Source organism: Rousettus aegyptiacus, unplaced genomic scaffold, assembly GCF_014176215.1.
Source record: "Rousettus aegyptiacus isolate mRouAeg1 unplaced genomic scaffold, mRouAeg1.p scaffold_m13_p_12, whole genome shotgun sequence".
Lineage (NCBI taxonomy): Eukaryota > Metazoa > Chordata > Mammalia > Chiroptera > Pteropodidae > Rousettus > Rousettus aegyptiacus.
The window spans coordinates 65,565,079-65,592,725 of record NW_023416287.1 but is presented as its reverse complement, the minus strand read 5'-3'; the positions used below and the strand labels follow the sequence as shown (position 1 = coordinate 65,592,725).

Sequence of the window (27,647 nt, the reverse complement as noted above, 5' to 3'; positions counted from 1 at the left end):
GTCAGCTGATCTGCTGTTTTTAGGCTAGACCCAGAGGAATCTCCATGGAAACCCTGCTGGAGTCGTCCCCCCACCTGGATGCTGAGTGCTCCTTTCCGCCACCTGGCTGCCGCCGGGCCCGCTGCTACCTCCTCCTGCCTCTAACCTGCAGCCTGCAGCATGCGCACTGCCCCCGGGATCCCTAAATGGGACAATTCTGCCCGTGACGTCAGCGCCCAGCCGTCTCCACAGAAACTTTTGTCCCATTGACCAATCAGAGAGCTTGGAAGGGGCTGGGAGGGGGGGTGGGAGGAGAGGGGAGTGGGAGGGGTGGGGGTGAGGGGAGAGGCGAGAGGTTTAGTGTGTGGAGCTGCTCGCGCTCCGCCCGGGCTGTCAGTCCCAGCTCCAGCCGCCGCGAGACCTTCTCGGAGACGCGCGCACACAGCGCACCCCCCGCGCACCGCACACCCTCGCTCCCTTGCTCACACACGCACACACTCAGCCTGGCCGAGCAGGAGCCACTGACCATTTTGCAAGTGCGGGGACCCGCTGCGGCGCAGTGGTTACAAATACTCCGCGTTCCCATTCCGGGCTTTCGTCTTGGATACGACGACCAGGGGCGAAGGTGGGCTAGGACAGAGACCAGGCGTCGGGCAGTGGTCCGGCCGCTTTCCTGGCAGAGCCGCCTCCCGGGACGGGCGCTGGCCTCCGCAGAGAGTAGAATAAAGAGCGGCCGCAATCGCAGCGCGAGGAGGATGGGAACTCCCCTGTTTCCAGCTCTGTAACAGACGGATGGGAATCCTGAATGGAGGAACCGCATATTTTATTTGCTTGAGAAAATCGTCCAGAGGAACTCGTATTTGGTTACTCTGAGCCGTGGAGGGGGTGTCCATGACGTGGCAGGGGGAAAATAGACACCCGAAACCTCCTGTGTGAACTGCAAACTGTAACCAAGCAAGGGGGAAACCATCTCTCTCTGTATTTTTAATTTCATGCAAAGGGTTTTAAGCATCATAAACTTCTATGCCTGTGCCCAATTCAGCAGAAACCAGAGGAGCCCTGTCTGGGGACCCTATCATTATCCGGAAGACACACCGCCAGCGGCCTGCCTTCGTTTACCCACCTCCCCCTGGACGGAGATCTGTTTGGGGTACCACTGTCTATCCTATAGAACTGTGGCCAAATCTCCACGAATGCTTTGCTAATTCTGGGACTTAACTCCTGGAACAGACCTGCAGGGCTGGAATTTAGCCTAAATGCCTCTGAAGAAATGACATTTTAAGCCGTTTTAGAAATACCTTTAAAAATTTTTTCTGTGTAACAGGATTTACTAGGTTTAACAACGTGACAGGTAAGAACTTTCTCTTTCTAGTCTCTTAACACCCCACTTCGGGAAGGCCGAAGAGGAACAGGACCCTGGAGGAAGGAGAGCCGGGGGACTTAGGTGCCCTTCGGGGCTCCAGGGCGCTCCGCGGGGCTGCTGTTTTTGAGAGAGGCGCAGCCCTCGCTCTTGGACCGCCAGGCAGGCCGCTGGGGAAGCTTCTGGGGCGCTCGCGGGGAGGCGGCGCTGCGCTCCACCTGCCCTGCCCAGGACACAGCCCGGTGCGAGGCGTCGAGGGACCACCCCAAGTCAATATTGGGATTTTTAATAACCAAGGAATGGGAATTTAATTATTCAAAACCCAGCTTCTCTGGGCCAGATGCTGTTGGGATGGTTCTACTCACACAATATTAAAGAGACCCATCACTAAGAGGACGTAAAAAGCATCCAAGACATCCCTTGCAATTACGAATGAACCAGAGACTTGGTAGCACAGGACATTGATTGCTGGTGCCCAACCGGACCCTCCTCCCTTCCCCATTCCTTCCCCCCACCCGAGACAGGCTCCGGCGGCGGCCGGGACCTCGCGTCCCTGCACTGTGGCGGGGGCTGCAATTTTCATGAGCCCGGGGTAAACAGGTGCGAAGTGCGCTGGGAGCATCCGGCCAGCGGCCGGGCGCAGGGAACATGGAGAGCGAGCGCGACATGTACCGCCAGTTCCAGGACTGGTGCCTCAGGACTTACGGGGACTCAGGCAAGACCAAGACGGTGACCCGTAAAAAATACGAGCGGATCGTCCAGCTCCTCAACGGCTCCGAGTCGAGCTCCACGGACAACGCCAAATTTAAATTCTGGGTTAAATCGAAGGGCTTCCAGCTGGGCCAGCCGGACGAGGTCCGCGGGGGTGGCGGCGGCGCCAAGCAAGTGCTCTATGTGCCCGTCAAGACCACGGTGAGTGACTCGCCTTCCTCTGTTATTTGTCTGCCAAAGCAGCCCCGCGGGGAGGGGGGAGAGAGGGAGAATAAAGGAGGGGGGGGTTCCGTGAGCCACCGTTGGCTCGTGTGCCCCCAGCCTTCTCAACCCCCTCCCCAAGTCGTCCTCACTCGTATTAGCCAGGCGCGTTTCCCCCACCGTGGAGTCTTTGTGGTCCTTTATTTTAAAGCGGCAGCGCACCAGCAGAGTCCGCCGCGCTCCTGGCGTCCTGGCTCCTGGACCTGCTGCTGCAGCTTGCATCCCCGGGTCGGGCGGCGTCCCGCGTCCTCGGGCTGGGCCATTGTCCCACGTCGTTTGCTGGGCGCCTGGCGCGTGTCCCGCCTTCGCCACCGCGCATAAAGGCCACACCGGAACCCCAGCTGCACGCTCTGATAATAGACGATTCTGATCGATAGTCTACAGTGCCTCCTTATTGGTACAAAGCCCGAATGTGGTGCTAGTCATGAATGTGGGGTTTCCCCCTAGACACTATCAGGTTTTATTGTTAGACCGCCGCCTGGGAGACACAGGGCTGTCCGATCGCCTTGATCACTCCCAGAGATCTTGCCACGACTATTTAGATTGTAGATAAGGTCCTGGAGATTCCTTCCTCCCTGCCCCCATTCCCTTCCTCGCTTCCCCTTTCACAAATAAAGCCGTAGCTACAAGATGAACAACAAAGAGAGATGGGTTTGGGCGCAATCGAATGGTGTTTGTATTTGTTCCGCATTCTGGAATGGCTCTAGTCTCCTGTCCTCAAAGCTCTAAGCCCAGGCACTGCAAGGTAATGGCATTGAGAGTCCGGTAAATCTCAGCCTCACAAGGCAGAGGGGAGCCGCGGCAGCGTCAATTTCCTTTTTAAGAAGATGGGAACTGTGGGCTACAAGTAGGATTGCAGATCAGATCCCTGAGACTTCTTTCTTCACCATGCTAGGTGGGTACGCGCCTGGAGCAGGGGCGGGGGAGGGTGTATGGCATCCTTTGCATTTTTGCCTCTCTTTAGGGTTTCTTGAACGTTTGTTCCTTTTCCACCCTCCCTCCTGGCAACTGTTTCCCGTGCAGTACTCCTGGAGGATGCTAGAAAAGAGATGTCTTGAAAGCCATTCTTCTATCTCAGACGGAGGTATATTAAATTGGAAATATGTGCATGAGAGGTTTTTCAAAGGATTATTTGGAGGACTCATTTAGGTTTGAAAATCAGTTTATAATTTCCCGAGATTAATTAGGTGTAGTTGCTTGAGGGAAGTGTATTTGTTTTGGAATTTAGATGAGAAATGGAAATAAAGGCGAAGTGGAAACACATAAAAGTTCTTTTTTTATCTTAAATGTACTATTGTTGGAGAGTGTCTGAGAAGAGGTAGACGTATAAATGCAGCCTTCTCTAGCATGTGGCATCGTTAAAAACAATGGTGAGATTACTAAATAATGAGGACTAGATGGGCATGGATTAGAACTGATGTTTATTTTCATCTGGATGAGCCAGAAGTCAGTTGTAGAGAATGAAGTATTTTGATTTATTTGTATTGGGAATAACATTAAGAACCCGATTTTTAAAAATAACTTATTGTTAAATAAAGTAAACTGGAAATCAGAACTTGAGAATGTATTTTCCGTTGAGCAATATTGAGCTAATTAAATGAATAAAATAATTTAAGATATAATTACCTAAATATTATTTAATAATACTGTATATGTCTTTAAAATATTGCTAGCTGAGAAGTTGGTTTTTCTTTTCTTTCATATTACACTTAGGTCCTCTGTTAACCTGTTTGGTAGCTTCACCTGAATTGGTCCAATGAGTTTATACTTGCATGGATTTGGTTACATCTACTATATGTACAAGCCAGGTGCCTTTTTAAAACATTAACTGAAAATTCTGAATAACAAATTCTGTGTGGTTATAGAGGCATTATGATAAACATAGATGTCAGCAATTCTCATACTCAGATACCCATATTTTCATTCAAAAATTACTGCAGAGCTGTTAAAGAATTACTGCTAAGACATCTAATATAGAGTATTAACTCCAGGGTTAGTAATAAAGTAACACATTTGTCTCTTTTCAGTAAAGATTCCATATATTTCTGGGAGAAAATATAATCCAAGTGATATTCTTAGATAATGGTTTCTATGTAGTATTTAACAGCTCTGCTCTTCATTCAAGCCTGTTTTGAGATGTTGAAGAGGTTTTTAATTCATGAACTCTTCTATTGCTCTTTATGAAATTTTTATGCCGCTCCTGACATAGAAGTATAGGCTCCTCCTTCTCTGAGAGACAGCCAATCGTCATTTCAATGAGTTAAAAAATAAATAAAAGATCCTTTTTTTATCGTGTGTGTCCCTACAACTCAAATTATTTCTTTCTTAAAAATATGTTGATATTTCTTTATAAAGCAAGGGTATAATCACCAGAGAAACAAAAAATATATTTTCTCTTCCTTCAAAGGCATATCTTGGTTGAATAAAATACTGCATTTTAATGGTATGTTCAAGTAGACTAAGAATCATTCCAGCTATTAGAAGCTGGCTTTGCTGTCAGTGAGGGAGATTTGTGCCTGATGTTGCAGTAACCCACTGCTGTTGATAATTAGACATCATTACTACTGAGAAAAGGGAAAAAGAGAAGGGGAGAGGACAGGCTGAGTCTAATTAACTACTTGTGTTTAATGAAAGAAAGGGAAACTGATAAGCAACTGGGAGGTTGTACTGGCAGCGAGCAGATACAACACACACACTTATTTGAAACAGGGCTATCTTTCAGTCTGAAAGAAGCTAGGTTATACCTCTTATTTCCCCAAAAGAATAGATGTAGCTTTGCAACTACTCTTTCCCCTAAGGCCTAAATTTAACTGATGAGAAAATCAAACAAGTGACAACTGGCATAAAATAAAACTGTAGAATACTGGAAAAGATAAACATGCCCTTTAATATTTGTCCTGGCAATGCCTAAAGCTGAGGGGACATATCTGTCACTGTTTAGATTACTCTGTGGCTGAGGAGATACTGTTTGGTCACCAAGCAACAACATCCTACAACTCAGCCATTTTAAGTCTAGAGTGGGACCTTGTTTGCGTGTGCACAGAGGCATGCACGTGCATGTACACAATCATGTGCAGCTTTTTCCATACTGCTACTAATATTTTTATATGTTTTTAGACTAAGGGTGTCAGAAATTTAGAAGAATGAAATGTTAACTTGAAACAGTTCTGAAAAAGATATAGCAAATGTCTGACATTGATTACAAAAATGTTTAATCAGTGATCATTTTAAATTAGTGTTACTATGGTTACTCTATTTTACATCTTTGACAGTCCTAATTTAGTTTGTTTTTAGAAGTTTTTCATCTTGATTGACATTTTTTATGGCAACAATTAGTTGAAACATCACACTTGCAATTTAAACTACCAAAACACATTATACCACTTGATATTATGAAAGGTAAACTTAGAAAATACCCAGAAAATCCATTAAACCTTTCCATTACTCATATGATTAATGCATTATGGTTTATTTTTAAAACCCCACTGCACTGTATAAAACATTAGGAAATTTGGTAAACTCACATTTTTTATTTGTTTTTCAGTCTTATGCAAACAAGGTAATGACTATCCAAACTGTAAAATCAAACAATATGAGTGATGCTTTTCTTGGACCTGTATTTATAGGAATAGACACTGAGGTTTAATTTTTGCCTTTCATGTATTTTTTTTCCCTCTTATATTTATTCCACTGGGAAACATGAAATGAATTTTTCATTCAGAAAAGAAAATGCATTACCTTTAGTTATGTCATTTAAGAAGGATGATTTATTCAGTTCTGTAATCTGTAACTTCAGATTTCGTATTGTTCTATCTATACTAATTGATTACTATACAGTGATTAGATTGAATATTCATGTACTGGTTCAAAAACAATTATCGAATGATTCTATTTTTAGTTCTCTGGCTATGGTTCTGGTTATAAATTCCTTATGCTACATCAGAGTGAAGGAAATGATGCCTCCCAAGGAGGCTGTATACATTTCTACTGGGCCTAACTTCATGCCTGAGGCACACAACACATACATTAGGCCTTGATCTGGAATCTGCTGCAGATATTCCAGAAAACATTGCTGAAGAACAGCACCAGTTATATATTATGATACTTCGTGTCTGTGGCATAATTGTAGTCACTGAGAGGAAAACAAAATTTTGCTTTTCTCCTATACTTTCACAGCATTGCTTTGGATAACTGATGTTTTTTCTCTGTATTTAAGTAGTTTTGGAAACCCTGTGCCATCGGTCTTTGGAGTCAAAAGTTCCCAAATATGAATCTCAGCAATGTGCATTATTAGCTGACTTTGGTGTTTCCTTGTTAGTTGTTGTGAGCAGTAAATCATGCATGTCAAGTCCCTAGCACAGTGCCTATGTAATGAATAGTAGATACCTTTACTAGAAGCCAATCCGGCATGAGAATTAAGGGCCAAGGGGCTTGTAGAGGAAGCTCCCCTGACTGTAAGGAGGAACTCGGGTTGTGTTAGTATATGAAGGTTACCCACGGTTATTCCCTAAGATACTATTCTTGACTTTTCCATTGGTTCCTTGTCTTACTAGTAACCACAGTGGGGAAGAGGGCAAGGTACAGCACTCATATATTTTTCCTCTGTAAGCCTCTTGAGCTAGTTAAGATTCTATTTCTCAAGATTTTATACTCTAGACCTTATACATAAGCCAGAGGAAAGATGAGGAATCATGTGCGGGGACATGGTGGCGTAATTCTCAAGAGTTTCAATCTCCTGCGACTTGCATGCAGACCTTCCCTTAACAGCTGCTGTATTTGCTAAGACTTTTTATACCTCACTGGGAAAGATTCAAGTGAATGTAATATGTTTTAGGTCACATTTGTGCGCATAATCCTGGGATAACAAGATGAAATGAACTTCATGGACCACATAGATGACAGGGCATAGATGACAGAGCAAGATTTAAATCCTAGATTTGACATTTACTAGAGGTGTGAGTTAGGGGAACTTTCTTAACTAAAGATGTGATTACTTCTTTGTAAATGTCAGTAACAATACTTACCTAACTCATTCTGAATAAGAATTAATAATAATTCCTAAGCAGATAGCATATGCCTAGCACAGAATAAATGGTAAAAAAAAAAAAAAAGCTGTTTTAGGTATTATTACAAATGCAAAATCACCATGTTATAATTATAATTAGGTATGTGTTATGAACTGAAAATCACACTGCAACAAAGAGATAAAATCTAAGATAATAGACATACGTATGTATTATTCAGATATTTTTCCTCTTTACTCCATTTTTAGAAAATAAAAATAACTCTGTTCTTGTAAAAGTGGTACATTCTCATAACAAAAAATCTATATGAAAAGGAAAGAAAAAGTTAAAAAGTCACACTAAATTCCCCACCGAACTAGAACTACCATTAGCTAATTATGAACATCATTATAAATGTGTCTCTAAATATTTATACCATAAGATTAGATATAACAATTATTATAACGATTGATATAAACAGGCATGAATAATTTTCCAAAACTGAGATGATAATTATGTGCTAATTTAAGTGAAGAAAATAAAATATAATATTACCAAAATGTGACAAAAGAAAAATACATGGAATTCAAAATATTGCTAAGAGATATATGCTTCTCAGAAGTATTTATTTCTGAAGTTAATAAAAAATATAAAGAAAAATATTTAAAAATTGAATTATTTATTTTTTTAACTACAGATTTCAATTTTATACGTATCATTGACTTTCTCCAATGGTAGATAAGGAACAAACCTATTTCTCTTTGCACCTCCTTTGTTACTTATTGTTTACATTATATTACATTTATTACTTTATAATTGTTGTATATTTTATTGCATTTAGTATATCCATTTTATCATGTTAGATATTATAATTATTTCTATTGTAAAAGTTTTTATATTTATGTAATAGTATATAATTTGGTCCTCGAAATTGTTTTCCACTGCCATATTTCAATGCTTATCATCCATTCTTTTACCTAGTTTTCTTTACTTCTGAATTCTTTGATTTGTTTCATCATTTGATTAGCTATCATTCCTGATTATCTATTTTTTCTCTGAGGAAGTGATCATGTGTTCTATTTTTTGAAGTTTATATGCAATTAAAAATATTCATTTTTTGCCTTTATAGGTAAAGGACAACTCAACTAGGTATAAATTTTTATTTCACTCTTTCTACCAGAACATTGTAGATACTATGTTTTCTCTGAAAATTCAGAGGCAAACTTTTTTTTTCAAATTTTTTGGAAAGTTTAGTTCTTTATTCTCGAAATTAAATTTCACTAAGGTATGTTTTGAATTTTTTTTCTCACTAAGTAATGCACTCTTGTCCATGGCTTCAGTTGTATCTTTGTTCTGGTGACTTAATGCATATCTTCTGAAGTACAGATCTGTATTTTGGGGTTTATATTAGATGTTTCCACCAATGTATCCCAAAGCACCTCAAACTGAACATTTCCAAAAATGAATTTTTCTTCTCTCCGTTCCTCCATCCGAGGTCCTCCAAGCTGATGCCTCTTTTTTGTTGTTGTTGTTGTTCCTTGCTCTATGAATGGCAACAAAATTAGCTCACCTATCTAAGCCAAAAATTTGTGTGACATTTTTGATTTCCATCCTTTCCTCCCTCCTTATATTCAACAGAATACTATTGATTCTACCAAACTAATATCTCTTGAATTTGTCATATTCTTACCTTACCATACCATACCATACCATATGCCCATTGCTTGATAATTTGGGCATTTTCACAAAACCTATTTTGAAGGATGGCATTTGATCTCCAGTGCCTGGCATGATTTGTGATCCATCCTTGATGCTCAGTATTAATGGAATAACTGAAAATCACTTCTGAGCCTGATACCATATGATGAGACCTTCTTATTTATCATGATACAACAGCTAGTTTCATAGCTATACTGGACACTATTTTTTAAAAAATATTTATTTGTTTATTTGATTATTTAAATCATTTAAAAACAACATAAAATTTACCATCATAACCATTTTTAAGTGTGTAGTTCAATAGTATTAAGTATACCATACACATTGTTAATACAACAGATGTCCAGGACTTTTTCATATTGCAAAACTGAAATTGTATATCTATTAAACAACAATTCTATCTTTTCCCCCTCCCTCCAACCCCTGGTAACTACCATTCTACTTTCTGTTTCTATAAATACGATTACTTTAGGTACCTCATAGAAGTGGAATCATATGTTTGTTTGTTTTTTTGGTGACTTATTTCCCTTAGTGTAATGTCCACAAGATTCATTCATGTTATAGTGTGTGACAGAATTTTCTTTTTAAGGCTGAATAATATGTCATTGTATGTATACACCACATGTTGTTTATCCATTCATCTGTCAATGGATATTTGGGCTGCTTTCACCTCTTGGCTATTGTGAATAATGCTGCTGTGAACATGGGTGTGCAAAGAGCTCTTCAAGACCCTGCTTTTTATATTTTTGGATAAATATCCATAAGTAGGATTGCTGGATCATATGGTTGGTTATTCAATGTTTAATTTTTTTTAAGGAAAAAAATTCAGTTGTACTATTTTATAATCCTACGAACACGGCACAAGAGGGGGGGCGCTCTTTAAAGCTAAGAAACTAGTGACTTTGCTTCTCATCTAGAGTTCTTCAATGAGTATACTTCTTTAGTCAATTGCAAGTATTTAATATAACACAATATTATAATGTCTTAGATTTATCAAATTCCCACTGTAGGTTAAAGATTGGTCTAATCACTTTTAACGAAAGGTCTTTAATGTTCACAATAGTCTTATGATATTAATGCTTTAAATTACATCCTTTAGAAAATTGTGGTTTATTTAAGGCAACTTTCTAAAGTCACACAGCTTTAAAGTGAAACCATTTCAGTTGGATTCCAAAATCTTTGCTTTGGTCTCCAGACTTTTTAAATACTGCACTCCAATTTTTTTTAAAAATTGAACATTCCATCCATATGTGTATTTCTATAACTTACATAGATATACTACCGCTTCAAACTTAACACAAACACTTAAAACATTAAAAATATAAATACGGCTGATATTAAAATGAGTATAAATATAAATTTTAGCATTCTCTTCTTCACCTCAATAGGTTATCTCATGTAATCCTTGGGGTATGCATAAACCAATTTGGATGTGATTAATCCATAGTACACTATTCCCTTACAATTGAACAATGTGGTGATGACCTTATGCTTTAGCTAAAGTATCACTTCTATTACAGGATATGCCTTTGTACTTAACCAATACAATGTTAAAATAATATCTAAGCCATACAAACCTGTGAAATCCATAAAACAATTACACACATTTGGTGTTGATACAAGGGGAAAGGTTATCTCATCAAAGGCATGTTCAGGGGATAGTGCACTGTTAAGGAGATTTGAAGTGTAGGGTATAGTGGAAGTTGAGGTTTAAGAAATAAGCGGGGAAATATGGGAAGCCTCTACTACCATGTTTTGATTTCACTCTGTAGAAAGTGGCTTTTACTAAGTGTCAAAACAGGGATGTCATGATGTGGGTCTTACAGGTAGGGACTTGATGTCTCTCAGTTTATGTTGCAGAATATAAATCAGATAAATAAAGAAGCAAAGTTAAATAGTTCCTTTGACTCAATATATTGTTCGAAACATAGTTACAAATGAATTTTATACAAATTTTAAAATCAAATTATCAAACAGTAAATCAATACTATTCAAATAGCTTGTTGCTATGTAATAGAATCATGCTGTACAGATCTCAGACTTCATTCATTATAATAAACTGTTAAAAATAAGATTATATTAAACTTAAGAAAGAATAGATTTAAAAGCATTTAAAAAGAATATGTATGGATCAAGTCATCTTGTAATAAACAGCATTTCAATTTTGTTATGTTTTATTTTTAGACTCGAGGAGAAATAGTTGTTGACCTCTTGGTTGTTACTACATACACAATTACAAAGACTTCTCAAAGAAATCTCAAAGAAATCTTTCCAAAAACACAAATGAAGAATTCTATTTAGAATACTTATTCAAGCACAGATCTTTTCAAAGTAAAGTGAATAATTTTAAAATCTCCTAAAACACGGAGTTTATACTTTAAGGGAATATTCTAAATCTTATCCCAAGTTGTTCCTTGTTCTTGCTTTGATTTTATACCCACATGCCTATCTCTTCCCCTAAGGGTCTTTACAATGGTTCTTCAATTTTTGTACACTTTGTAGTAGGTAGGATTATAAGGTAACTCTCAAATAATCCTCATGCTAGCATAATTACCTTCTCTTTGAGGGTGGGTGAAACTTGTGGATCGATGAGCTATAACTCCTGTAGTTCTATTATGTTGTTTGATACACTTGACTTTGGGATTCTTTCAGGTAGGTCTGACTTAATCATATCAGCCTTTTAAAAGAGAATTTTTTTCCTGGCTCCAGGCAGAAGTAGTCAGAGGATTGCAAAGCCTGAGATGGATTCAATGCAAAGGAGATTCTCAGTTGCTGAGATGGAGGAGGCCATGTGGTTAAGAGTGGACAGCAGTTTCTAGGAGCCGAGAGCATGCTTTTCCAACAGCTAGCAAAACAATGGGGGGGAGGGGACCCAAGTCCTCTAGTTACAAGGGAATGAATTCTGCCAACAGCACAAGGAAGCTTGGAAGTGGATCTTATCCTAGTTGGATTTCCAAATCAAAATGCATTTGATGGCTGACACCTTGATTTCAACTTTATGAGGACCCGAGCAGAGTACTCAGTGGAAATGGGCTAGATTTCTGACCCATAGAAATTGTAAGATATTAAGTTTGTGATGTTTTAAACCACCCAATTTATCATGATCAGTTATGTAGCAAAAGATAACAAATGCATAGTCCTTTGGTATTAATTTTCCCAAAGGCATTTGTGCAGTTAAAACAAGGCAACTACTTAAAAAAGCAAATTCATTAAGGTTATTTGTAGTTTAAGATACAGCTGGGAATGAATGCCCTTTCCTCTTAACGTGTTGCCATATTTATAGTTTTCGATGAATGGTCCATAATTTAGTAAAATGTATCGTTTTTAACAGGTCATTTGAAATATTTAAGTAATATATGTTACTTTGATTTTTCATTTAATGTTTTAATTTTAAACATTTCTTATTTCATTATATTCCACCTGTCTCCTAAATGGAATGCAAGATGGCCTACTGTTTTAGGGTTTTCATGAGAGGATGGAGACAGAGGAGTGAACATAGCAAAAGATATTACTATTCACTTAATTATATTAATGTACATTTAAGTACTTGTCAAATTAATACATAGAAGAAGCTATAACAAAATATAACATTTATTTTTATTTATTAGAAATAACCATTCTGTAATTTTATTTAAAAATATTTTAATGTAGCATGTATTTTAAAGAACATCTACATACTATTTGAGGAATAGAATATAGAAAAGTAACAGTAATAGGCAGATGTTCTTCAGTTGTTAAGATGTTAGAGGAAATCGAAAATAATTTTCCCCTCTCTATGTAGAGAAGGGAAAATCTTTATTTTGATTTTCTTGCTTTCTCTCTCTATGAGGTTTATTCAATAGGCTCTTATGTTCCACTCTTCCTAATTTTAATCAAATATTCATTTGTGGTAGTTATTCTCACAGCTACAGATTTTTCAAGTGTTTGGAACTGTTAGAAAACTGGAAAGTTGAGAAGGAGATTTAGAGTATAAGTTCAGGAAGTTATAAGCTTGATTTTGGTATTAAGAAGGAATAACCTATCTTACAGGCAAAGAGCTAGTGTGTGTTTTTTAGTATTATTTTTTCCTTTTTAGTTATAATGTGTTTTCAGAAAATGTTATTTGAATATTTGTGTCTCATCATTATCTATAAAGATAGTAGTCATTGAAATAAGATTGGTCAATATCTTTTGAAGATTTTTTTTTTTCTGGTTGGATATTGGAGTGGGTGTATGAGGGGAGGATACTTATGGGCTTGAGGTGATTCAGAGGCAGCTTTTCCTCTGGTTTTCAGTGGATCTAACTGCACTTGCCAGATGGCTAGAGGATTTTAGGGGTTTAATCTAGGGCCAAAGCCGAGTGGCACATATGAGGATCTTATGTCTAGCTTGGTCATATTAGTACCATACTCTAACCAACTGACCTAATTAGATGAGATTTTCAAATCTAATATAAAAGATTTATTTGAATTTCAGATGTGGGCCATTGTTCTCTCACTAGTCTCTATTTACATGCTTGTTGATGTTTACCTGAGATGCGAAGGAGTTTTTCCATGTGTGTTTCAGCTAATTTTTCTCTATAAAAGCTACCATTACAAAACAATTCATTTGATGATTTGTTTGGTCTCACTAATTTGGAACATTTTAATTTAGAATTAGCATTAATTTGAACAGGGGTAGAATGCCATTTACCTAATAAAAGAGGATTTGTCTAAAAATTCATAATGAGGTAGCAGAGGGGGCATGCTTATCTTCTATAATGAGAAAAAACTTTTTCTTAAATTGGCTATTTCTCACATAAACAATTCATAATGTCCATTTCATTATAAATGGCTCACTACTTAATAAAGTAGATGTTATGAATTAAATACCCTTTAGCTAATTTGCATTTATATGTCATCAATACATAGAACGTAACAGTAATGCGTCTCCTAGAATTTTCAAATAAGGGAAATAATATATCCCTCTGGAATTAAAACTTTAAAATCAATAAACTTAATCAGTACGGTGATATTTAAAGTCACATTTAAGTGACAGAATGACTACCAGGCTGTACAATTAGATGGTATTTTGTCTGAAATATAATCAAAGCTCTCAATAGAGAATCGCTAACTAGTGAATTAACCAAAACTCTTTCTTCTCTCTACCATGAATTGATTCCCAGGGTGTGGACAGACTCGTAGCAGTTTACTCTGTAGTTAGTAGCAATGTGTGCACATGAAATTTGGCTTGTATGCATAACACTGGTCTTGTTTCTCCCACACCTTTTTTTACTTGTTTCATTTATTATAGGTGATTTAAATAGTTTATAAATTGATGAAATTAGTACAAGAACATACATTCAATGCTTATAAAAACTCAAAATAAATGCAAATCGCTAAGAATAACTGGGAATAATACAGGAAAAATAAGAAAACTTAGATTTCTGTGCTGCCTAGATTGCTTTACAAGTAATGACTAACATCATTTTACTTTAAAGTAACTGAAACTGGAAATCAGAGCAATGCAGTATCAAGGGCTTATCTACTTGGAATGTCAATCACTACACCCATACTTAAAGGATCTTGGTCCTATCGCAAAAGTGTAGACCAAAAAAAAGTTTAACAAATAATTATACATAATATATATTAAATGAAAATTTGATGTTAAGGTATATGTATCTTTTATGCCTTCCAACTTTATTTATTTATTTATTTATTTATTTATTTATTTATTTATTTATTTATTTTTGGATACTGAACAACTTCATAGTGGAATAACGAAAGCTTGCTTTATTTATTTTATTAAGGTATAATTGACATACAACATGACATTAGTTTCGGATACACAACATAATGATTTAATATTTGTATATACATATATTGTGAAATGATCATCACAAGTCTAATTAAATCCATCACTATACATAAATACAGAATTTTTTTCTTGTGTTTAGAGCTTTTAATATCTACTCTCTTAGAAATTTTCAAATATGCAATACAGTATTATTAACTATAGCTGACGTGCAGTACATTACATCCTCATGACTTATTTATTTTGTAACTGGAAGTTTGTACCTTTTGATTCCCTTATTTTGGCCTACCACCCACCCTCTGCCTCTGACAACCATAATTTGTCCTCTGTATCTACAAACATTTTTTCCTTTAGGCTCTTTATAGTGAGATCATGTCGTATTTGTCTTTGTCTGACTTTTTTCACTTAGCATAATGCCCACAAGGGCCATCTATGTTGTCACAAATGGCAAGATTTCATTTTTTTATATGGTTGAATAATATTTTATTATATACCACACTTTCTTATCCATTTATCTTTTAATGAGCATTTAGGTTATTTCCGTATCTTGGCTATTGTAAAAAATACTGCAATAAACATGGGGATGCATATACCTTTGTAAGTTAGTGTTTTCATTTTCTTTAGATGAATACCCTGAAACAAAATTGCTGAATCATATGGTAGTTCTTTTTTAAATATTTTTGAGGAACCTCTGTTTTCTGTAGTGGCTATATCAGTTTACATTCCCACCTGTAGTGCACAAGAGTTCTTTTTTCTTCACAGACCTTGCTAGCATTTATAATCTCTTGACTTTTTGTTGATAGCCATTCTAAAAGGTATGAGGTAATATCTTATGGTTTTGATTTGCATTTCCTTAACGATTAGTGATGTTGAGCATCTTTTCATGTACCTGTTGCCTTTCTGTATGTCTTCTCTGGAAAAATGTCTATTCAGAGCCTCTGCCCATTTTTTAATTAGATTTTTTTTTTGCTGTTGAGTCATATAAGTTCTTTATCTATTTTGGATATTAATCTTTTATCATATATATGCTTTGCAAATATTTTCTTCCATTCAGTAGGTTGTCCCTCATTTTGTTGATGGCTTCCTTTGCTGTGCAGAAGCTTTTTAGCTTGACGTAGCCTCACTTGATTATTTTCCTTTTTGATGCCTTTGCTTTTGGTGTCAAATTAAGAAAAAAAAAATATTGGCAAGACTGTTGTCAAGGAGTTTACTGTCTATGTTTTCTTTTAGTAGTTTTATGGTTTAAGGTTTTACATTCAAATCTTTACTCCATTTTGAGTTAATTGTTGTGTATGGTGTAGGATAGTGGTCCAGTTTCATTCATTTGCCTTGGCTGAGTAGTTTTCCCAACATTTATTGAAGAGAGTGTCCTTTCACCACTGTATATTCTTGGCTCCTTTGTCGTAAGTTAATTGACCATATGTATGTGGATTTATTTCTAGGCTCTCTATTCTGTATCATTGATCTATGTGTTCTGTTTTTATGCTAAGGCCATACTGTTGTGTTTACTATAGCTTTATAATATAGTTTGAAATCAGGGAGTATGAGGCCTTCAGCTTTGTTCTTTTTTCTCAAGATGGCTTTGGCAATTCAGAATTCTTTGTAGTTCCATACACATTTTAGGACTGTTGGTTCAATTTCTGTGAAAAAAATGCCATTGGAATTTTGATAGGGATTACATGGAATGCATAAATTTATTTGGGTAATATTGACATTTTAATATAAATTCTTGTTATCCACAGCACACAGTATCTTTTCCTTTATTCGTATCTTCTTCGATTTTTTTCACAGATGTCTAATAGTTTTGAGTGTACAGGTTTTTCACCTCCTTGGTTAAATTTATTTCTAAGTATTTTATTTTGTTTTATTATTTTATTTTGTTTTTGATGCAATTGTAATTACAATTGTAATTAGAATTGTTTTCTTAATTTTTCTTTCTGATAGTTTGTTATCAGTGTATAAAAACATTGCAGATTTCTGTATATTGATTTTGTATTTTGTTCATTAGTTCTGACAGTTTTTGGGTGGAATATTTAGTGTTTTTTTTTTTTATATAGAATATTATGCCATCTGCAAATAGTGACAATCTTTCTTCTTCCTTGCCAATTTAGATGCCTTTTTTTCCTTTTTCTCACCTAATTGCTCCGGCTGGGACTTCCAGTACTGCGTTGAATAAAAGTGATGGGACTGGGCATCTTTGTCTTGATCCTGATTGTAATTAAAAAGTTTTCAACTTTTCACCATTGTGTGATACATGATATATATGGCCTTTATTATGTTGAGGTACATTTCTTCTATATCCACTTCGTTGAGAGTTTTTATTATTAATGCATATTGAATTTTGTAAAATGTTTGTTCTGCATCTATTGAGATGATCACATAATTTTTATCCTTCATTTTGTTAATGTGGTGAAGCGCAGATTGGTTTGAGCATGTTGAACCATCCTTGCATTCCTGAAATAAATCCCATTTGATGATGGTGTATGATCCTTTTAATGTATTGTTGCATTTGATTTGCTAATATTTTGTTGAGGAAGAGTTTTATGTATTGATATAGAAAGAAAGTGATAATTGGTTTTGGTCAGCCATAGAAATATGAGTAAAAGATATAAATATTGGTGGTGCTCACAAAATACTACTCTGTCATGATAATAGAGGAACTTGGTGTTTCCTGAACGTATATTCCTATTATGGAGAAAAATGTTTCCATCCCACAGAGCCTGATGCCATAACTTAATCACTTGGTATTACTGTATCCTTCTTAAAGCCACACTTAATAAAACTACTTTTAGATATATGGGCTCCCATGTCACCAGATTAAAGAGAGAGAATGCACTGGTAGAATTGTTTCCAATGTCAGAAATATTTAACAGTAGTATTTCTTGGTATAAATTAAGTAATCTTAGGTTTATACTACAGTCTTTTGAAATTTTGTTTGACTTTAGAGTGACTATGTCTAATCAACTTAAATGCACTGATGAGATCTTCAAACAAACATTGGAGAGCTTTCAAGAAGCGGGGGAGAAATGAATGCAAGGGAGGCAACAAAATGAGGTCCGCCATAATCAGACTCACTTAGAATTTTTCCACTTGTGCAGTCATTCTCTCTTGATTTCTAGTTCCCCTGATATCCTGGTTGCTGCTCTCTTTGAGTCACTTATTTTAAAAAATAGGTTACCTTGAAAATTTTTTAGACATACTAACAGTTGAATATGTCTTTGAATTGTTCTCCTTTATGTAAAATTATTATAATTACATTTTCCCAAAGGTACTAGTCTTTTTAAAAATTATTTTATTTTTTAAATTTTATTAGATACTTAAAAGTCTCAATTATTATTTTTATGGCTTCACAAATACTTAATTTCCTTAACATTTCTGTATGTTTTGTCCTTTTATTTATTTTCTGTTTTAAGTCTTCCCTTCCACTGAATTACATTACTCTTTCATTTAAAAATGTGTGTATATGTACATGTGTGTTAAGATTGACTTTGGATCTTGTTGAAGGGTTTTATTTTTAATTACGTTCCAAAAGTGTTTTGAATTTGTTCCAGTTATCTAGCTCAGGACATATCATATTTTAAGGTACTTACCAGTCACCTGGGGAATCTTGTAAAAATGGAGATTCAGGGTCAGGGTGAAGCTCACAACTATTTGTTTCTTAAAAGCTACTATGTAGGTTTCTATTGCTGGTCAAAAAGCCCATGTAAACTACCTTTTCTACTTATTGCACTAAAAACTCCGGAGAGAGTACAAAAGACTACTGGAGAGCTCTGAAAAATAAACAATAGCAGGCAGCATGGGCTAGAAGTCACCTACAAGTGCAGTGGTACAGTGTGTTTCATTGTTCTTCCCCCCTCCTCCGCCCCTTTTATATACTAGATTTAATCCAAAGGCAGTTTCAGTCATGGACTACCATGGTAAGGACACCCAATACACATTCTGAAAGAAACCTCCTTTCTGTTCAGAGGAAGAGATAAAAGGGGTTCCTGACACCTGGAGAATCACTTTTTCTTCTTTTATTTTCACCGAAAGCCCTACCATGAGGACAACCCCAATCATGGAGCTACACTGCTGCTATGTGGCAGCAGTGCTGGTGGAGAGGGACCTAAAACTCTGTAAGGAAAAGCCTCTTTGGCCAGAGGAACAGGGAAAAGGGGTCCCTGGAGTTCAAAGACTGTATGTGAGAGCCCATTACTACTTTCTCTCTCTTTTTTTCCTGCTACATTTTCATGCCACAGGAATCAGAAAAAGGGTAGATGTTGGGAATAAGAGAGATTGAGGAAAATACTGTAGATTTCCTAAATCTTTGTGTGAACTGAATTTATTCACAAGCTATGAATGTAAAGAACATATGCAAAGCACCATGGCCAAGTCCTTGGGAACACAAGTATGATATAAAACACTGCACAAGGCCCAGACTAACACCTAAGCTGCTCATACACAGGGTAGAAGAAGCATAGCAGAATTTGAAAACTGAACTGATATTGGAATCACTGGTAAGAAGGCCAGACAGAACTTGTAGTCTGTTTCTGAGGGTTTGCTGTATGCTATATAAAATTACAAGACTTTTCAGAAGATTTTAACAAGACCCAGCCTCCATAAATAATATTCAGAATGCTTAGGATACAACCCAAAATTATTTTGCATATATAAATGATGAAATGGGACAAGTTTTAAAAGTAAAAAAAAAAAAGGAAAAAAAGGAAAAAAGTGCCAACTTTTTGTTGAGCCAGATGTCAGAATTATGAAGAAATTTTAAAGCAGATATAACAACATTTCATGAAGAAAATGCAAACACTTTTGAAATGAATAGAAAACAGACACTCTTAGCATAGGAAAAACTACAAGGATGTATAAAATGCAAATATATGAAAAAAAAATATCAGAAGTGATAAAAAGTCACTGGATTGGCTCCATAGTAGGATGGAGATGACAGATGAGTCAATGAATTTAAAGATAAAACAATAGAAAGTATCCTTTCTGAATAACAGAGTGTGAAAAGGTGGAAACAAACACAGCATCAGGAATCTGTGGGCAATATCCACAAATCTAACATTCGTGCCACTAAAATCATAGAAGAAGAAAGTAATTGTTATACAACAGAAAAAAAAATAGTTAGAAAAAGAAAGTTTCCCAGATTTGGTGACAGCCCAATTCAAGATGCTCAATGAAACCCAAATAAGATGAACTGAAAAAGATATTATAAAACAATAATGAAACTGCTGAAAGAAAACAATCTTGAAAACAGTGTATGAAAAACAACATTTATGTAGGTAAACAATAATTCAAATGACTATAGACTTCCCATCAGGAGCCATGGAAGATACTGGACAATGGTACAGTTTTTTTTTAAGTGTTGAAAGAAAAGAATCGCATATCCAGTGAAAATATTTAGGAAAGAAAAGGTGATATGAAGATATTATCAGATGAAGAAAAAATATGAATTATTTTCCAGCACACTTGCTCTAAAATAAATGCAAAAGGAAGTTCTTCATGATGAAGGGATTGATACTAGAAGAAAATTTGGAACTTCAGTAATAAAGGAAGAGCAACAGAAGTAGTACATACATACACTACTTTCATCTTCTAAATTCCTTAAAATATATGTAATTGTTGAAAACAAAAATTGTAGCATTTTCTGGTGGGATTTTAAATCTATGTAGATGTGATACATATGACTCTATAATATCCAATGGACGTTATCTCACCATGAAAGATTTAAACTACAAATCAGTAGGAGACAGTTAGCTGGTAATTCTCTAAGCATTTAAAGGTTAAACAATATATTTTCAAATAACCTATTGTGGAAGAGGAAATCCCAAAGGAAATTAGATAGTATTTTGCACTCAATGAAAGAAGTAGTGTATCAAAATTTGTGGGATGCACCTAAAGCAAGGCTTTCAGGAAAACATATAGCAGTTAATGCTCATATTACCAAAGATGAAATGTCACAAAATAATCTAAGCTTCTACCTCAGGAACTGAAAAAAGAAGAGCAAATGAAACCCAGCGAAAGCAGAAGTTTAATTTTAGTTAATTCTTGGTTATATGAGTAAGTCTGAGGTATCCCTTTACTTGGGGTTCTAAGGCTTCATGTTGGTTTATATAGTGTCATACCTCAGGAAACTGGGCCTTGGTTATTTGCTGATGATGTTGGCATCACTTAGATGTACATTTCTTCATACAATTTGCTTTTATCATGTAGATTGTTAATGCAGTATACCTTGCTTCTGCACATAGGGAATATGCAAGTATAGGACCCTCTTAGGTATTTTGGAGTCCTTCTTGATGCCATGGTATGAATTCACCTATTCTCCTGTGGGAAACTGTAAGGCTGTCTCACACAGTATGCATTGGCTTCAGCTATCTATATTCTATTGCTGATAAAAGATGTTGGATGCAGAAAATTAAAAGAAACAAACATGTCATCTACTTGTTATATTTTGAGGTTGCAGGAATTCCTAAAACTATCTGGGTTTAGTGTCCCAGAACCCTGTTAGACTTTGGAGAGGCATAGAGAGCAGGGCTGCTTCTCAAGGACTCATGAATATGTAGGTTACATTTTCTTCCTTCCATGTCTCTTTCCTTATTCACTGAGAGAATTGTTATCTCACTGGAAATGTGAAAACTTCAGTACTTCATCAACGTGTATTCACATCTATTTCTTATGGCATAAACATTATATGATGAGTTCTCCAAGCTCTAGGTTTCTGAAGCTCAAAATCCCAGGCTCTTGCAACTCCAATTAAATTTTTGAAACATAAAAGACAAACTTTATTTTTTTTTAAGTGTGGCTACATTATATCAACCTATCCATGGGGCAGTGATGCTGGAATGTCTGGTTTTGTTTGGGAAAAGGACTGTTATACACACAGAAATGCAAATGAAAAAAAAATCAGTGAACACTTCAGAATTCTCCCAATATATATGTGAAATGGGGAGAGGAAGTGATATCTATTTTTCTATGGTTATTGCGATGATTAAATTAGTCAATACATGTGATGTGTGTGTCAGTTTCTGACAACTAAGAATTAAATATTAATTTTTCCTTTTTAAAAAGTCACTGTCACCTCTTTCCTTCAATAAATACAATTGGCATAAACATATGAATTCTAAAGTATCATTTATATCTACAGAGAGTGTAAAGATGTCTTAAAGTCTATGCGATTATCTGTGAAACAATTCAGAAAAATAATATGCTTGAAGAGAGCCTCAGACCCATGGCACTAGAATAGGGACTTGCTCACACATTATTTTTCCTATTCATTATCCATGATAGATTTTTACCATAATACATTTTAATAGTCCCTTCATGTAAACCAAACGATCAATTTGAGATAGAGTATATTTTAAATGATAAAAATCCAGAGTTAGAGAAGCCCAGAATATTGAAATAAAAAGGAACAATATAAGACAAACATTATAAAGAGTTTTATTATAAAGATTGCCTTAGGGACCCATGGTTAAAAACACTTATCACAGACCACAGAACTAATCACTGGCCGATCTTATTTGCAATAAAGGGACTAGAACTCAGTGACTGTATAACAGTCAGATCAGGGGAGATATATCATGTACGCTATTGTAGAAGAATAGGGTATTATATGTATATTTTGCATGCAAATATTTTTGTTTTCGGGGTGAATAGTATTTTTAATGACTTAGAACTATATAAGGTGGCATCATATCAGGTAGGGTGTAATGAAGAGAGCTATATACTGTCTATGCTGCCTTATTAGCACTTGTCACCTGTTAATTTTTTTAAAGAAGTAGAAATTAATTTTTCTCTCATTCAAAAAAGGCCAAAAGTAGGAGTCTAGGGATGATATGAGGGAGTTCCAGTATCAAAAAGGACCCAAGTTCCTCCATATTTCTATTTACTCTCTTTAATATATAGCTTCATCTCATTTGTGGAGCAGCTCTAGTTCTAGTAGATATGCTGCTTTCCAGGCAGAAAGCTTGTGTGCGTGTGTATGAGAGAGAGAGAGAGAGAGAGAGAGAGAGAGAGAGAGAGAGAGAGAGAGAGAGCGCGCGAACGAGAGAAAGAGAAAGGAGAGGAAGAGACTGAGACTGTGTGCTAGAGGGAGACTGCTCCAGCTTTAACCCCCCCTTTCTTTAACTGAAATTTTTATCGATATAATTGTAAATTCACATGCAGTTTAGGAAATACTCCAGAGAGATCCCTTGTACCTACTTCCCACTAATGGTTAACACTTTGCAAAACTAATATATAATGTCACAGCCCTGAATGTTATATTGATATAATCTACTAATCTTATTTAGAGTTCCCCAGTTTACTTGTACTATTTGTGTATGCATGTCTATTAAGTTATACACAATTTCATTATGTGCGTGAGTTTGTGTGTCCACTACCATACTCAAGATACTGAACAGTTCCAACAACACAAAGATCCTTCATTCTACCCTTTTATATCCACACCCACCTCTCTCCTGCCTCCTTCATCCCTCCTTCCCCCCATCACCTCCAATCCTGACCCCCAACAATTGCTGATCTATCCTACATTTCTAAATCTTGTAATTTCAAAATGAAATCATATAGTCTATAACCTTTCGGAATTGGCTTTTTTTTTTTTTTTCACTCAGTATAGTTGCCTGGAGACTTACTCAAGCTGTTGTGTGTATCAATAGTTTGAGTCTTTTTTATAGCTAGGTAGTTGATATGGATGAACCACTATTTGTTTAACCATTAGTCTCTTGAAAGATACCTGACCTGATTTCAATTTGGGTCTGTTACACATAAAACTAGTATAAATATTTGTGAATAGTTTTTTCTGTGAACATTTTTCTTTGATAAATGCCCAACAGTGCAAATGAGGTATTGTAGAGTAAATGCATGTTTTATTGAAACTGCCGGTTTTCTAGAATGTCTGTACCATTTCACTTTCCTACAGGCTATGTGCACATAATACAGTTTCCTATCCTATACATTATTAAACGAATGGTGACAATGACTTATACCAATAAAAACATTAAGAAGCAATACTTTCTCCTTGAGCAATTATCCAGTTGGTATAAGAGGATACTGCCACTGACACAAGCCCAGTCATAGAGGTATCATTGTAATATTTTCACAAACAATATTCATGGAAAAATCATGAATATTTACTGATTTATTATCTCTAGCATCTGTATATATATTACTTAGAAGGCCGTGCATTACTTCCTTTGAAAAATTTCCTAATAGTTCTCCCCTATATAGTCAAGAGTAGAAAAATTGACATGTGTAATCACCCAACCAACAACTATCTTTATAAAATGGAAACTGTGGAAACATACTTTTAATGCTAATGTTTATAGACAACGAAAGGAAGGATTTGATTTTTAACTCTATGACAAAGATATTACAATGAAGAATCTAGATTACAGTAAATTATGTAGACATGTAATTTATTGCCTAACAAATAATTTCAGTTCGGTGGACTAAATGGGGCATACCGAAATTTGTCTCTGAAGCATAAGCACCTTGACAGCAGCAACACTTTCATTAATCTTAGTGTCCCTAGACCTCTGTGGTATCTAACTTAGTAAGTGCTTAGTAAATATATAATGAAAGAATAAAATTGTAGTGAAAGCAGGATTTTACCTTACTTTTTAGGTCAATAGAAGTTGAAATAAGTTTTGTTGGTCCTACATCTCTAACAGATTACTAGACTCAGAAAAAAATAGAATTTAATTTAATTTTACTTTAACTTTTTTAATGGTCAAAAAAGAAAATAAGCAAATATTTTATTGATAATAAAAAAGATATTCGCACAATTCTGGGTAATAAAAAACTTCCCTATGAAATAAACATAGATCTAGATGAAAGGAAAAGCCATTTATCTCCAGACTGCAACAACATTAGTATTGAATGTTGGTATTCTCATAGCACTGAAAATAAGATTTATATTTATGATAAGGTATATTTAAAACATAGATTCAAATAGAACATTTACAAGTATTTTTTAAATGTAATTTAAATTCTGACTGTGGATTAACATTGAAAAATTCCAAGAGGCTATAATTTAACTGAGACCCCAAATGAAAGTTTCAAACTAAGAAATTTAGTAGATGTGGCCTAATAGTCACTTGGGTGAGCTAAGAGGTAACACTGTAAAAGAAATAATTTTTTATGTCTAATACAGAAATAATGCTGAGGAAAAGTATGAAATAATTAGGATTTTAAAAATATACTTTATATAATTTACTCTGCACAATCCTTAGACGTGATTATTTTGCTTTTCTGATCTTTGGGGTATACAATTCCTGCCATTAATTCATTGTAGCAGCAAGGGAAGCCGTTAAGAATATGACCTCTAAAGGCAAGTGACAACCTGGGTTTGATTTCCAGCTCTATTACATATTTACTTTTGACAAGTTACTTAATGTCTCTTTATCTCATTTTGTTCTTCTACGAACTGAATATAGTATTTACCTCATGAGATTTTTATGAAGATTAAATGAATTAATGTTAGTGGAACACTAAGGAAAATGTCTGGGACATAGTATATCCTATAGAAGTAATTGTTAAGTAAAAATTGTGTATTCAGAAGTAATAATGTAAAAAGCCAATAGAATATCATTTTCCTCTCTCTCATCTCTATTTCTCTTTTTGTGTATATATGTGTGTCTATCTTTTTTTCTTTCTTTTATCTTATCATACAAAACATCAAAACATTAACCCTGTACATAGGTTGAAACTTAGAAGGAAAGTGTACTGTTAAAGTTAATTTAGGTCAAGACAAAAATGAGCTGCCGTTTTTGATTAGCAACTGAGCTTCACCTTTTTCTTGACACTTACACCACAAGAAACTGTTCTGTTGTTGTTCAGGGCCAGTATGGAACAAAAAAATTCTCTTTCATTCTGGACACTCTTGCCACACAGAATCTTTACATTGAATGATTTCACTGAGTTAGCCTGTTTACTCATTCCAACAGTATGTCTTTTATTCCTCTCAGTTGATCATCTCTTTCCTCTTGGCAGCTGACTTTTGGTGCCTCGGTATCATGGCCAAAGTGCCTGACTTGAATGGATTAGGAACCATTGTGTGTAATATATCAATATGTTACCTTCCCAGACAGGTTCCTGGAAATTTTCATTTCATGGTTTGGTAAATTTAAAAAATTTTAAATGCGAGACCAAACCAAATTTTCCAGATTTTTTTTTTGCCATGTAAGGATATAAAAACATTAAACATAAACTCTGTCATCTATTCTACCAGGATTTTATAAAATAACAGAAAATTTAACTTAACAACAAAAATAAAAACTAGGAAGGATTTAATCTGAGAATCAAGAAGAGCATTTTAAATAGAGTGAGTTTAATGTAATGAAAAACTCCTTTTTAACTTTATTTTTATTATTTCTTCTCAAATAGTGAGAACTGTATCATGGATTGGCACCAAAACTGAGACAACCCCTTTTATTTATGGGTACATATTTTGTTCAGTTTGTTTCCAAGAATCTATTGATTATAGAAGAATAGCCAATGAAGTGCTGTCAAATCAACATGGCTATGCGGCCCAATTTATTGAAATGGTGAAAGCCGTGACTCAGAATGAAGTTTGTAAAGGGCTCTTCCTCACTGTAGTGTTTCTTTCCTACTCTGATGAGAAGTAACATGTTAATTTCCCTGTCAACTCTAATTTTGCTTACCGCTCTGATGACACTCTACTATGGTGCCAGTGGCTGACAAATACCATAAAAATTACTAAATGAAAGCTGAAGGAGGAGGTAGAAATTATAACAGAAATGGCAAACAAATACTATTTTTTCCCAAAGTAAGTTACTGCTGCTCTTACTGTTGGTATCCGGTTATGAAAGTAGGCTGGAAAGAGCTAATTGACACCAGCTACCATTTACAATTATATACTTAACAGCAATCCGTCCCCTGCCTCTCCACATTGTACCAGTTTGATTTAATTGCATAATAAAAGTTTGTGCTTTTTAATCGTAGAAAGAATTCTTTCCATATTTTAGACTTAACTGGTGTCACTGATTTTTTAAAACCTTATGCCATAAAAAAGAACTTTTGAGAATGTCCAAGTCTTCTACTCGGCAACCCCGTCATTTACCGATGTCTCTGATTTTTACACTTGTGTCATGAAAACTAGAATTATACATGTACAGAATTTTGAAGATTCATTTTCTGGTGTTACCTATAAAATTTTGTATAGTTTGGACTAGTGGAGAATGTTATGAAAACTACATTTAATGCTATGAATACAGAAATAAATAAGTCCAGATTTTTTTTTTTTCCTTTAAGGAGCTCATTTTTTTGTTTGTATATTCAGGCAGACCTGATTATGTTGCCTTTTAAGTCCTTTTTGATCATTCTTGCTTCTCTTTTCATTAGAAGTTGCCATCCTATTTTAACTAGATTTCATCTACTTAAAATACTAATTAAGACAGATATTAGCATTTTGACACTTGTCTGTGGGCCAGGAAACATAGCCCTGGGACCACATAAAAGAGAAAGTGGAATTGAGACTGCTCATAAAGCTGAAACCATTAAAGAATTTCATTTTCAGTGCAGAGTAGACTAGAATATACCAAAGAAATTTTTGTCTCAGAAATTCCTGGCTCTGGAAAGGAAAGAGAACGTCTCATGAACATTTATAACCACTGACCCCTGCGTATGTTGAGTTGGGGTTTAACTGTATAACAGCAGTGTAGTCTGGGAGATCCTAAGCAAAGAAATTAATAAGTAAATCAGGGTTGTTAGCACCTGTGTGTATGAAGCTGGTGATGCTGATATACACTTTCTTTGGAATAGCATGCATTCAACCCAGGACTCCCAGGATTTCAGCAGAGAAAGCCCAACTGACCTTGAATTTGCAATTG

The 27,647-nt window shown here is 35.7% G+C and overlaps 1 protein-coding gene across 9 annotated transcripts in view; it reads left to right on the top strand.

Moving 5' to 3' along the window:
• The first annotated feature begins 343 nt into the window (after positions 1-343).
• NOL4 (nucleolar protein 4) overlaps positions 344-27,647 on the top strand; it is a 277,921-nt gene continuing 250,617 nt past the window's right edge. For 3 of the 9 annotated variants that reach the window (XM_036229931.1, XM_016153930.2, XM_036229930.1), the window contains exon 1: positions 2,770-3,206. Coding sequence is in view for 3 of the 9 variants with exons in the window: in XM_016153923.2 (XP_016009409.1) it covers positions 1,988-2,251 (264 nt within the window). In the remaining 6 variants the exon portion in view is untranslated. The other 6 variants (XM_016153924.2, XM_036229932.1, XM_016153923.2 and 3 more) reach the window with 5 other exon arrangements.